The 12,865-nt window shown below is 45.3% G+C and overlaps 1 protein-coding gene across 1 annotated transcript in view; it reads left to right on the top strand.

The window, feature by feature from the left end:
* NEB (nebulin) overlaps window positions 1-12,865 on the top strand; it is a 99,914-nt gene that overhangs the window by 22,004 nt on the left and 65,045 nt on the right. The window contains exons 34-57 of the mRNA XM_077181866.1: window positions 269-580; window positions 898-1,101; window positions 1,442-1,546; window positions 1,639-1,746; window positions 2,673-2,984; window positions 3,308-3,511; window positions 3,852-3,956; window positions 4,049-4,156; window positions 4,323-4,634; window positions 5,285-5,488; window positions 5,841-5,945; window positions 6,038-6,145; window positions 6,314-6,625; window positions 7,108-7,311; window positions 7,659-7,763; window positions 7,856-7,963; window positions 8,130-8,441; window positions 8,749-8,952; window positions 9,203-9,307; window positions 9,997-10,104; window positions 10,656-10,967; window positions 11,386-11,589; window positions 11,906-12,010; window positions 12,472-12,579. Coding sequence (XP_077037981.1) covers window positions 269-580; window positions 898-1,101; window positions 1,442-1,546; window positions 1,639-1,746; window positions 2,673-2,984; window positions 3,308-3,511; window positions 3,852-3,956; window positions 4,049-4,156; window positions 4,323-4,634; window positions 5,285-5,488; window positions 5,841-5,945; window positions 6,038-6,145; window positions 6,314-6,625; window positions 7,108-7,311; window positions 7,659-7,763; window positions 7,856-7,963; window positions 8,130-8,441; window positions 8,749-8,952; window positions 9,203-9,307; window positions 9,997-10,104; window positions 10,656-10,967; window positions 11,386-11,589; window positions 11,906-12,010; window positions 12,472-12,579 — 4,374 coding nt within the window. The remainder of the gene's footprint in view (window positions 1-268; window positions 581-897; window positions 1,102-1,441; window positions 1,547-1,638; window positions 1,747-2,672; window positions 2,985-3,307; window positions 3,512-3,851; window positions 3,957-4,048; window positions 4,157-4,322; window positions 4,635-5,284; window positions 5,489-5,840; window positions 5,946-6,037; window positions 6,146-6,313; window positions 6,626-7,107; window positions 7,312-7,658; window positions 7,764-7,855; window positions 7,964-8,129; window positions 8,442-8,748; window positions 8,953-9,202; window positions 9,308-9,996; window positions 10,105-10,655; window positions 10,968-11,385; window positions 11,590-11,905; window positions 12,011-12,471; window positions 12,580-12,865) is intronic.

Here is a 12,865-nt window from a genome sequence, read left to right as displayed (position 1 = left end):
CCGCCTCAAAGCTTGTATAATTCTAAATGCTGTAAAGCTAATAAGATAAAATAAAATAAAATAAAATAATATAATGATGGTAGTATATAGCCATGAACAATCCCATAATATCTCCTGGACATTATAACAAATGCTAAAAACTTTGGGAAAAAACAGAAGCAAGTTAAAATGTGTTAGATTCAAAATGATTAACTACTGTATTAACAACAGAGAAACTGAAATGGCAGCTTGGAAAGAAGTGTTAATTGTTGTTTCTGTGTTCAATTAGTACAAATACAAAACGGCATACAGAAAACAGCTGGGCCACCACATTGGGGCCAGGAACATCGAGGACGACCCCAAGATGATGTGGTCGATGCACGTGGCCAAGATCCAGAGTGACAGGGAGTACAAGAAGGACTTTGAGAAGTCCAAGACAAGGTTCAGCAGCCCTGTGGACATGCTGGGAGTGGTGTTGGCCAAGAAATGCCAGGAGCTGGTCAGTGATGTCGATTACCGGCACCTTCTGCACCGCTGGACGTGCCTGCCGGACCAGAACGATGTTGTCCATGCCAAGACAGTGTACGACCTGCAGAGTGATGTGAGTTGTTCTTTACTGGCTGAGTGACAGCCTTGGGTTGTCTGTCCTGGGTTCTGTTCTAGTTTTGAAGGAGGGGTCTGTGTGGCAGGGAAAGGGGAATGAAGTCAAGTTTTTTCTTATGGAGAACCAGCAATTGGGAAAGACAAATGCTGATGGCAGTGGAGAGCCACAGGGGATGGGTCCAAACGCTGAATGGGTGGCTGGTGGGTGGATCCAGTGGAATGTGCTCCATTCAGGAGAACATCCATTGGTAGGAGTTGGGATTTCTTGGAGTGAGGAGGTTGCTGAGCTGGGTTTTTCCCTTCCTGTCCTTCCAGAACGTGTACAAGTCTGACCTGCAGTGGCTGAGGGGCATTGGCTGGTCCCCAATTGGGTCACTGGATGTTGAGAAGAACAAGAGGGCGAGCGAGATCCTGAGTGACAAGAAGTATCGTCAGCACCCAGACACCATCAAATTCACCAGCCTTCCTGACTCAATGCCCATGGTGCTGGCAAAGCACAACTCCAAAATCATGGACCAAGTGAGATTTCTTTGTGTTTGCATCTTGAAGGCCAAGAGCACCTTCCTTTCCCAGAATGTTGTTCTATGCCATTCCATGGCCTGGGTTCTTCAAGGGGATGCTTCATCCTCTTGCCTCAGGGATTTATGTTACTTGTTTGAGACAAAACTCTCTTTTTTTTTGTGATTGGAGCAATAATGGGGTACAGTGTGGAAAATGGTGAAGTATTAGAAAGGGCAGGAGTTTCTGGGTCAGTGAAAAGTTCAGGCCCCTTCCTTTGGTTCATGGACCTGATTTGCTCATTGAATTTGTTTCCCTAAACCGGTGTGTTCTTATCATCCTCTGTGCTCCTTGTTTCCAGCGCTCGTACACCTCAGCCTGGGAGAAGGACAAAACCAGCATTCACATCATGCCGGACACCCCTGGGATCCTGCTGGCACAGCAGAACAAAGTGAACTTCAGCGAGGTGGGTGGCTGTTGGGGGTGCAGTGTCCATCCCTAGTTGCTGCCATGTCCAGGCAGCAGCGTTGTCTGAGGGCGTGGTGGTGTCTGTTCCAGAAACTGTACAAGCAGGCGATGGAGGAGGAGAAGAAGAAGGGCTACGACATGCGGGCAGATGCCATTCCCATCAAGTCTGCCAAAGCTTCGCGGGACATCGCCAGTGATGTGAGTGCTCAGCAGCCCTTGTGGCACACACTGCCACACGGGTGCCACGTGCTGGCATTTGAAGTCAGGGTTTGCAGCTGAGCCAAATGGAGGCAACAAATCCATTACCTGTCACTGCCCTTCAGTTGCCCATCAAAGTTTTTGTTCACACTGTCCACCTATAGCTGTCCCTGCAAGTTATGGATGTGCACTGTTGCAAGGGAAGGTCTAGGTTGTGTGGAAGAGTAGCTGTGGGAGTTGGGTAATGGCTATAGCTCAAAGCAGGGTTCCTCCTGGGATTGTGAGTGCATCTCTTTGTGCAACAGCCTGGAGTTCTGAGGTGTTGGGCTGCCCTCAGCACTGCACGACTGCATGGCCCTGACTCTGCAGCTGCACAGCTGAGCTGTGCATGAGGAAAGAAAACCCAAACCAAGTTTTCGTTCAAAAATAAAAGCTGCAGGAAAAGCATAATTTTTTGTTTTCTTAGGTATTAATACAAAATTGCATTGCTGTATGTGTTTGCTGTCTTTATTTAATTTTCCAGAAGTCTCTATGTAGTTACATTTTATTCCCTCAGTAGTTTGAGTAAGACCTGATTTGGCCATTGTGCATGAAGATCAGTAAATGATTCTTTATGAAGGGGGTATTGAACTTCAGGTTTTTGGTATAGCTTTCATGATTTAGAGAGTTTTCTTCCTCTCAGTTACTGACCAGTAGCTCTAAATATATAGGCCAGGAAGAATCTTGGAAAATGTGAGTTTTAGCAGAAGGATATTGTGTGGATTCTTCTCTAGCTGTACACTGTAGGTCATCAGCTGAACACTCTCACATTCTAAACTCTCTGTGGTTTCAGCTGATAAATTGGCTGGGGGTGATGCCACAGGGGTGGCTAGGAATGTGAAAAAAACCTAAAATAATACTCAGTGCATACTGTTTTTTTCCTGCAGTACAAGTACAAGGAAGGGTATCGGAAGCAGCTGGGCCACCACATTGGGGCCAGGAACATCGAGGATGACCCCAAGATGATGTGGTCGATGCATGTGGCCAAGATCCAGAGTGACAGGGAGTACAAGAAGGCCTTTGAGAAGTCCAAAACGCACTTCAGCAGCCCTGTGGACATGCTGGGAGTGGTGTTGGCCAAGAAATGCCAGGAGCTGGTCAGTGATGTCGACTACCGGCACCCTCTGCACCGCTGGACGTGCCTGCCGGACCAGAACGATGTTGTCCATGCCAAGACAGTGTACGACCTGCAGAGTGATGTGAGTTGTTCCTTATTGGCTGTGTGTCAGTCTTGGGTTGTCTGTCCTGGTTTCTGTTCTAGTTTTGAAGGAGAGGTCTGTGTGTCAGGGGATGGGCAACGGATTGAAATCCTTATCTTCTGGAGAACCAAGAGTTGGCAAGTCTTGGGTGCAGATGAAAATTGTATGAAGAGCCCTAGGAGATGGGTGCAGCCACTGCATGGGTGGCTGGTGGGTTGACCCAGGGAAATGTGTTCCATTAAGTGGAGCTTCCCATGGTAGAAGATGAGGTTGCTTGGAGTGAGGAGGTTGCTGAGCAGTTTTTTCCTCTCCTGTCCTTCCAGAACGTGTACAAGTCTGACCTGCAGTGGCTGAGGGGCATTGGCTGGTCCCCAATTGGGTCACTGGACGTTGAGAAGAACAAGAGGGCGAGCGAGATCCTGAGTGACAAGAAGTATCGTCAGCACCCAGACACCATCAAATTCACCAGCCTTCCTGACTCGATGCCCATGGTGCTGGCAAAGCACAACTCCAAAATCATGGACCAAGTGAGTTTACTTTGTGTTTGCACCTTGAAGAAAATGAGCACCTTCCTTTCCCAGATGTTGTTCTATGTCCTCCCAAAGACTGGGTTCTTCAAGGAGGATATTGCATCCTCTTACCTTAAGGATTTATGTTCCTTGTTTGAGATAAAACTCTCTTTTGGAGCTCTATTGAGGTACAGTGTGGAAAAGATTGAAGCATTAGAAAGGGTTGGGGAAAGGGCAGGAGTTTCTGGGTCAGTGCAAAGTACAGGCCCCTTCCTTTGGTTCGTGGACCTGATTTGCTCATTGAATTTGTTTCCCTAAACCGGTGTGCTCCTTGTTTCCTCTTGTCCTCCTTTCCCAGCGCTCGTACACCTCAGCCTGGGAGAAGGACAAAACCAGCATTCACATCATGCCGGACACCCCTGGGATCCTGCTGGCGCAGCAGAACAAAGTGAACTTCAGCGAGGTGGGTGGCTGTTGGGGGTGCAGTGTCCATCCCTAGTTGCTGCCATGTCCAGGCAGCAGCGTTGTCTGAGGGCGTGGTGGTGTCTGTTCCAGAAACTGTACAAGCAGGCGATGGAGGAGGAGAAGAAGAAGGGCTACGACATGCGGGCAGATGCCATTCCCATCAAGTCTGCCAAAGCTTCGCGGGACATCGCCAGTGATGTGAGTGCTCAGCAGCCCTTGTGGCACACACTGCGGCTGACTCCTTTCTTTCTTTAAGATCTCTGTGGCTTCAGCTGCTGCATTTTCTGGAGGTGGTACTGGTGGGGTCTTGGCCACATAAAAAACCCTAAACTATCACTCAGTGAACATTTTTTTGTCCTTTTAGTACAAGTACAAGGAAGGGTATCGCAAACAGCTGGGCCACCACATTGGGGCCAGGAACATTGAGGATGATCCCAAGATGATGTGGTCGATGCACGTGGCCAAGATCCAGAGTGACAGGGAGTACAAGAAGGACTTTGAGAAGTTCAAGACAAGGTTCAGCAGCCCCGTGGACATGCTGGGTGTGGTGTTGGCCAAGAAATGCCAGGAGCTGGTCAGTGATGCTGATTACCGGCACCCTCTGCACCGCTGGACGTGCCTGCCGGACCAGAACGATGTTGTCCATGCCAAGACAGTGTATGACCTGCAAAGTGATGTGAGTTGTTCTTTACTGGCTGTGTTGCAACCACAAGTCTCTCTTGTGTTCTGTACCTCTACTGGAAGAGGTCCTTGTGGGAATAATAATTTTTGGCTGATTCTGAGGCACTGAGATTGTGTTGTGGCATTTATTGACGTGGACAGTCAGTGATGATGTTTCTGTGGAGTCATGCTTCATGGCCACAGAAGAATCCTTTCTTGCCATGAACATTTTATGGGGAGAGTTGTGGCTGAGACCTTCAGCACAGTAAGGCAGGGAAGGGCAACAGGGTAAACTATTTGCCTTTGGAGGACCAAGAGAGGCAGTGGCAAGCTCTGGGTGCAGGTATATGTACAGAGGGTCTTGGGTGATGTAAGGCACCTCTCATGCCTCTGCCACCTGCAGAATGTCAAACAGAGAAGGTCTTTGCTGGGGATACTGAGAAGATGGAGGGCGAGGTGGTGAATTCTTTGGCAGGTACTTGTGCTGTTGCAGGAGGGGGAAGCCAGGTGTGGGGAGCTGCTCTTCATGGGAGTCCCAGGCCTGGTGTCCGGTGGGTTGACCCAGGGAAATGTGTTCCATTGGGAAGTGCGTACTGTGGTAGGAGATGAGGTTGCTTGGAGTGAGGAGGTTGCTAAGTTGTATTGTTTCCTCTCCTGTCCTTCCAGAACGTGTACAAGTCTGACCTGCAGTGGCTGAGGGGCATTGGCTGGTCCCCAATTGGGTCACTGGACGCTGAGAAGAACAAGAGGGCGAGCGAGATCCTGAGTGACAAGAAGTATCGTCAGCACCCAGACACCATCAAATTCACCAGCCTTCCTGACTCGATGCCCATGGTGCTGGCAAAGCACAACTCCAAAATCATGGACCAAGTGAGATTTCCTTGTGTTTGCATCTTGAAGGCCAAGAGCACCTTCCTTTTCCAGATGTTGTTCTATGCCCTTCCAACGCCCAGGTTGTGCAGGGGGAAAAAATCCTTCTTGCCTCATGGATTTGTATTCCTTATATGAGATTAAATTTTTGTTTGCGTGGTTGGAGTAGTAAAGAGGTACAGTGTGGAAAAGAAAAGGGTGAAGCATTAGAAAGGTTTGGGGAAAGGGCAGGAGCTCTGGAGTCAGTTCAAAGTACAGGCCCCTTCCTTTGGTTCACAGATCTGATGTTCTCATTGAGTTTCTTTCCCTAAACCTGTGTGTTCTTACCTCCCTCTGTGCTCCTTGTTGCCAGCGCTCGTACATCTCAGCCTGGGAGAAGGACAAAACCAGCATTCACATCATGCCGGACACCCCTGGGATCCTGCTGGCGCAGCAGAACAAAGTGAACTTCAGCGAGGTGGGTGGCTGTTGGGGGTGCAGTGTCCATCCCTAGTTGCTGCCATGTCCAGGCAGCAGCGTTGTCTGAGGGCGTGGTGGTGTCTGTTCCAGAAACTGTACAAGCAGGCGATGGAGGAGGAGAAGAAGAAGGGCTACGACATGCGGGCAGATGCCATTCCCATCAAGTCTGCCAAAGCTTCGCGGGACATCGCCAGTGATGTGAGTGCTCAGCAGCCCTTGTGGCACACACTGCGGCTGAATCCTTTCTTTCTTTAAGATCTCTGTGGCTTCAGCTGCTGCATTTTCTGGAGGTGGTGTCCCAGGGGCTTCTGGGGTCATATAAAAACCCTACACTAACACTCAGTGGACATTTTTTTGTCCTTTTAGTACAAGTACAAGGAAGGGTATCGGAAGCAGCTGGGCCACCACATTGGGGCCAGGAACATCGAGGATGACCCCAAGATGATGTGGTCGATGCACGTGGCCAAGATCCAGAGTGACAGGGAGTACAAGAAAGCCTTTGAGAAGTCCAAAACACACTTCAGTAGCCCTGTGGACATGCTGGGAGTGGTGTTGGCCAAGAAATGCCAGGAGCTGGTCAGTGATGTCGATTACCGGCACCCTCTGCACCGCTGGACGTGCCTGCCGGACCAGAACGATGTTGTCCATGCCAAGACAGTGTACGACCTGCAGAGTGATGTGAGTTGTTCTTTACTGGCTGTGTCACAGCCTTGGGTTGTCTCTTCTTTTTGAGGAAGTCTGTGTGGTATGGGAAGGTCAAAGGAACTAAAATCCTTTTTTTTTCTGGAGGGCCAAGAGTTGGCAGAGGTAAAAAATTATGCAGCTAAGAATGGTGTGAAGAGCCTTAGGATCTGATATAAAAGGCTCCTCCAATGTCTCTGCCAGATGCAGATTTAGAAATGGTGTTCGTCTTTGCTAGTAATACCTAGTAGGTATAAGGAGAAGATTTGTGGATTGCTTGATAGCCTCTTGTGATATTGCAGGGGCAGAGGGACAGGTTTTTGGGAGCTGAGCTTATCCAGAGTCACTTTTGTAGCACAGTCTAGTGGGTTGACCTAGTGGAACATGTTCCATTAAGTGGAGCTTCCCGTGGTAGAAGATGAGGTTGCTCGGAGTGAGGAATTTGCTAAGTTGTATTGTTTCCTCTCCTGTCCTTCCAGAACGTGTACAAGTCTGACCTGCAGTGGCTGAGGGGCATTGGCTGGTCCCCAATTGGGTCACTGGATGTTGAGAAGAACAAGAGGGCGAGCGAGATCCTGAGTGACAAGAAGTATCGTCAGCACCCAGACACCATCAAATTCACCAGCCTTCCTGACTCGATGCCCATGGTGCTGGCAAAGCACAACTCCAAAATCATGGACCAAGTGAGATTTCTTTGTGTTTGCATCTTGAAGAAAATGAGCATCTTCATTTCCCAGATGTTGTTCTATGCCCTTCCAACACCCAGGTTGTGCAAGGGGAGGAAATCCCTCTTGCCTCATGGATTTGTATTCCTTATATGAGATTAAATTTTTGTTTGCCTGATTGGAGTAGTAATGGGGTACAGTGTGGAAAAGGGTGAAGCATTAGAAAGGTTTGGGGAAAGGGCAGGAGCTCTTGAGTCAGTTCAAAGTAGAGGCCTCTTCCTTTGGTTCACAGATCTGATGTTCTCATTGAGTTTGTTTCACTAAACCTATACAATCTTATCTCCCTCTGTGCTCCTTGTTTCCAGCGCTCGTACACCTCAGCCTGGGAGAAGGACAAAACCAGCATTCACATCATGCCGGACACCCCTGGGATCCTGCTGGCGCAGCAGAACAAAGTGAACTTCAGCGAGGTGGGTGGCTGTTGGGGGTGCAGTGTCCATCCCTAGTTGCTGCCATGTCCAGGCAGCAGCGTTGTCTGAGGGCGTGGTGGTGTCTGTTCCAGAAACTGTACAAGCAGGCGATGGAGGAGGAGAAGAAGAAGGGCTACGACATGCGGGCAGATGCCATTCCCATCAAGTCTGCCAAAGCTTCGCGGGACATCGCCAGTGATGTGAGTGCTCAGCAGCCCTTGTGGCACACACTGGGACTGAATCCTTTCTTTCTTTAAGATCTCTGTGGCTTCAGCTGCTGCATTTTCTGGAAGTGGTATCCCAGGGGCTTCTGGGGTCATATAAAAATCCAAAACTATCACTCATAGAACATTTTTTTGTCCATAGTACAAGTACAAGGAAGGGTATCGGAAGCAGCTGGGCCACCACATTGGGGCCAGGAACATCGAGGATGATCCCAAGATGATGTGGTCGATGCATGTGGCCAAGATCCAGAGTGACAGGGAGTACAAGAAGGACTTTGAGAAGTTCAAGACAAGGTTCAGCAGCCCTGTGGACATGCTGGGTGTGGTGTTGGCCAAGAAATGCCAGGAGCTGGTGAGCGACGTTGACTACCGGCACTACCTGCACCAGTGGACTTGTCTGCCTGACCAGAATGATGTCATCCATGCTAAGCAAGCCTACGAGCTCCAGAGTGATGTGAGTACTCTCTGATAAGCTCTGGACTACTGAAATGTTTGTAATTTCCTTGGAATATAAACTAGAGTAGTTGCTCTCATATAGTATCTTTTCACTTTGTGTTTTTTTTCCCCTGTTCCAAACAAAGCTATTGTATTTTGAGGAGTGAATTAATCTGAATGTAAGGCCGTTATGAAAGTTTATGTACAGCCAAACATCCGAATTAGCTCCATATCATCCTTCATAGTAGGGAATTTGAATATATTTAAATGCTGATTAACATATAAAGGGGGAAATTTTTAACTGCTGCCTTTATATTTTGTAACAGAACTGCTACAAATCTGACCTTGAGTGGCTGCGGGGCATTGGCTGGGTCCCAATTGGTTCCTTGGAAGTTGAGAAAGCCAAGAGAGCAGGGGAGATCCTGAGTGACAAAATTTACCGCCAGCATCCGGACACCATCAAGTTCACCAGCATCCCAGATTCTCTCCCAATGGTGTTGGCCAAGCAGAACGCAGACACCATGAACAAGGTGAGTCTGGATTTGATCAGGTAACTCATCAACAGTCTCTGCCTAAACCCCTGAGACAGGACTGGGACCACAGACCTGTGCCTGTGCTGTGAGATTTCACCACTGTAAGGCTGTAAAGCTATAAGTTCAATTTTTGGTAATCGATGGGAAACTTGTTTTCATCAAGAGCTGATTTAATAATATCTTCTTTGATAATTACTAATTATCAATTGTGAATGTCTCCAAATACTCTGCTGTGTTTCTCCTGCAGCGTTTGTATACTGAGGCCTGGGATAAAGACAAGACACAAATCCACATCATGCCTGACACGCCTGAAATCACACTGGCAAGAGAGAACAAGAGGAACTACAGTCTGGTGAGTGTAGGAGCTCTCCAAATGTAACTGCTCTGTGTCATGGCTGGATCAGGAATGTTCTGGGAAACCTTCTAGAGATGGCACTATCAATTTCCCTAAGTAACTCCCATATTTATCCAAAAAATTGTGACTTGAAATACATTGTTTGTATATTTGTAGTAGTGCATGCATAGAGCAGTGAGCACTGGTGAGAAGAAATTCCATAAATTCCACACAAGTTGTGTGTTTCCACTGAATTTTTGGGGAGTCATTTCTGCCAGTGTGCATAATGTTGGGAAGACAAAAATTAATACCAGAAATGTAATTACTAGCATAATTCTGAAAAGGTGTGATGCCAGTGCTCAATATTATTTTAGGCAAACATGTTCACATCAGTAAGCCATATCAGTGGTTTTAAAAAGTAAGTTTTACTCCATTTGTATAGAAGAAAAGTTTAGCTCTAAATTGTAGTCAATGTTACATTATTTAAAAGAGTAAAATAAAAATTAACTAACCAATATATTTAGCAATGGTCTTCCTTTGACATGAATTTGTATTAGCTACTGATCTGAGGTTTTGAGTTAAAGGTAGATAAAACTGTGTATTATAAATCTAAACACAATTATTAGATCTACTTCTGAGCAATTTGTTTTGCATAGAATATAACATATGGAACTTACATGAGTCCCATTGTTTAATTCTTCATCTAGAAACAATACAGACAGGCCATGGAAGATTCAAAGAAGAAAGGCTATGATTTGAGAGCTGATGCCATCCCCATCCAAGCAGCCAAAGCATCCAGGCAAATCGCCAGTGACGTAAGAATCTAACTTTTTGTTTCTTTCTATGTTGACATCTCTCCTCTGCAACCTGAAAATTGTCAGCTGGATCCTGGAAAAGGCACTGCAGTTAAACTGTGACCTTAAGTAATAGATGTTTGCAAGTAAACTATCATGTATGTTTTAAAAAATGAGTGTTGATAATTATAAGAACAATACAATGCTGCTTTTGTGATAGCTGTATAGCTCATAACCCTTTTTGTGTAGATAAGTATTTACAGTATGTTTATCATTATATGTAATAAGGATTAAATGCATTTAATAAGACCAGGATTCTTTCTCACTAATTTTAATAAAGCACATTTCTTCAAAAGCAAAATGATAAAACAATTCTGTTTAGGGTTCTAATTCAAATAGCAAAAACCTTTAGTCCTAGAATGTTATTAGCATCAGAGTTGATTTGACTGTTTGGGGTTTTTTTAATGGTAGGTTATAGATAAGTTTGGAAAGGTTATTGTTAGAAAAATTTAATATGAGTAACTGATATTTATAGGTGATACAAAAATCTAATATTTTGGTTTGTGTTTCAGTACAAGTACAAGGAAGGGTATCGGAAGCAGCTGGGCCACCACATTGGGGCCAGGAACATCGAGGACGACCCCAAGATGATGTGGTCGATGCACGTGGCCAAGATCCAGAGTGACAGGGAGTACAAGAAGGACTTTGAGAAGTTCAAGACAAGGTTCAGCAGCCCCGTGGACATGCTTGGAATTGTGTTGGCCAAGAAGTGCCAGGAGCTGGTGAGCGATGTTGACTACCGGCACTACCTGCACCAGTGGATCTGTCTGCCTGACCAGAACGACGTGATCCACGCCAAGCAAGCCTACGAGCTCCAGAGTGATGTGAGTTCTCTGGCATTTGATTTTTGCTGAGGAATGTATTTGATATTTTACATAATTGTATCAGACCATCTTGTTCCGATGTGGTAGAACCAACATTTTGAGATTTATTTTAAAATTTTGTCGCTGATTGAAACTGAGCTCTCCAACAGGATGTGTTAACTAATTGATGCTTCAATGAAATCCTCTAACTCCAGAACTGCTATCTATCATTGACCATTCTGTGAAAGTTGGATAATGGTTTCACCCTTAATGTAGTGGAAATGCACTTGTTTTTTTATATTTTCTCCTGTGCTTTGAATTTATTTAAATTAATTGTTGCTATTGAGGTTACTTATTGGTGAACTATTCTCCATGTAAGTTGCATTATTGTTATTGATAGAATAACTTGTATGGGTGACTTCTTTCTATTTTGTAACAGAACTGCTACAAATCTGACCTGGAGTGGCTGCGGGGCATTGGCTGGGTCCCAATTGGTTCCTTGGAAGTTGAGAAAGCCAAGAGAGCAGGGGAGATCCTGAGTGACAAAATTTACCGCCAGCATCCGGACACCATCAAGTTCACCAGTGTCACGGATTCCCTGGAGATGGTGTTGGCCAAGCAGAACGCAGACACCATGAACAAGGTGAGTCCTGATCCCTTTGGATGACACATCAGAGGTGTCTGCCTCAGCCCTGCAGGCAGGACTGGGAATGATTGAGCACAAGCAATGCTCATTGGTTTATTCCTTCTCTTTAATCAATGCGGCATTTTTTAAGTGTTGTTACATTTCCGTAAGTCCATCCTCCTGTTGTTAATACTATCTCGTCCTAATTACCTAACTGATTATCCCTGTTACATTTCCTATATTTTCATCTGGTATGGCCTATGTTTTCCCTGATTATTGAGAAATTAACCTGTTTTTGAATGCCCTATCAATCTCTTCCTGTTTTCTTTCTTAGCGTTTGTACACTGAAGCTTGGAACAAAGACAAGACCACAATTCATGTCATGCCTGACACCCCAGAAATCCTGCTGGCCAAACAGAACCGAGTGAACTACAGTGAGGTGAGTGCAGCTGAAATCTGAGACAATTCACTTGTACTTCTGACAAGTATGCTTTTTTCATCCCTGACTTTTAGTTACTGGTAAAATATTGACAGGTTTTTTATTTTCACAAAAGGTCTGAAATCAGAGTTGTTCCAGAAATTGAACTCCTGGATATCTAATTAGGTTATTGAAATATATTATCTCCCATAAATTAGAAATAATTTATACAGCAAGGTATGGAAAGAACCAGTTTTGCTTTGCTTTCCCTAAATGATTCCCATTTTCCAAGCATTTACAAAAAAAATTACAAGGTCTTTGAAATCTGCATTCTTTTATTTTCTAGTGAATGTAGAGCTGGACTGAAGATGTTTAAGTCGCCTGAAAATCAACAATATTGTTTAGGGATTTCAATACTCTGATGTGCTCAACTGAAATGCAATTTTGTTTTTGAAACTAGATTGTGATTTTTTTTCTCACAGAAAATGTACAAACTGGCCTTGGAGGAGTCCAAGAAGAAGGGCTATGATTTGCGTTATGATGCCATTCCCATTCAGTCTGCCAAAGCCTCCAGGGAGATTGCCAGTGAGGTGAGAGGCTTTGTTCTCATTTCTCTATGCATCTGGTAGTGGAAAATAATCATAAGGTTTGCTACTTCGTACTTCATAGAATAGATAATATTGAAATATATTTTCATAGTGATTCTTTGTAATGATTCCACTACATTGCCTTTAGTGCATGGAAGAAAGGGGGAGCCAATATTTTTATAATGAGGAATATATCACTGTAATAAATAAATAAATAAATAAATAAATAAATAAAATAATGTGAAGGTTTTTGATATGCCCCCTGGAATACTTCTATTGATGTCCATGG

The sequence above is a fragment of the Agelaius phoeniceus genome, chromosome 7 (genome assembly GCF_051311805.1).
Source record: "Agelaius phoeniceus isolate bAgePho1 chromosome 7, bAgePho1.hap1, whole genome shotgun sequence".
NCBI lineage: Eukaryota > Metazoa > Chordata > Aves > Passeriformes > Icteridae > Agelaius > Agelaius phoeniceus.
The sequence above is the reverse complement of the archived record's forward strand: the minus strand, read 5'-3'. Positions and strand labels throughout refer to the sequence as shown.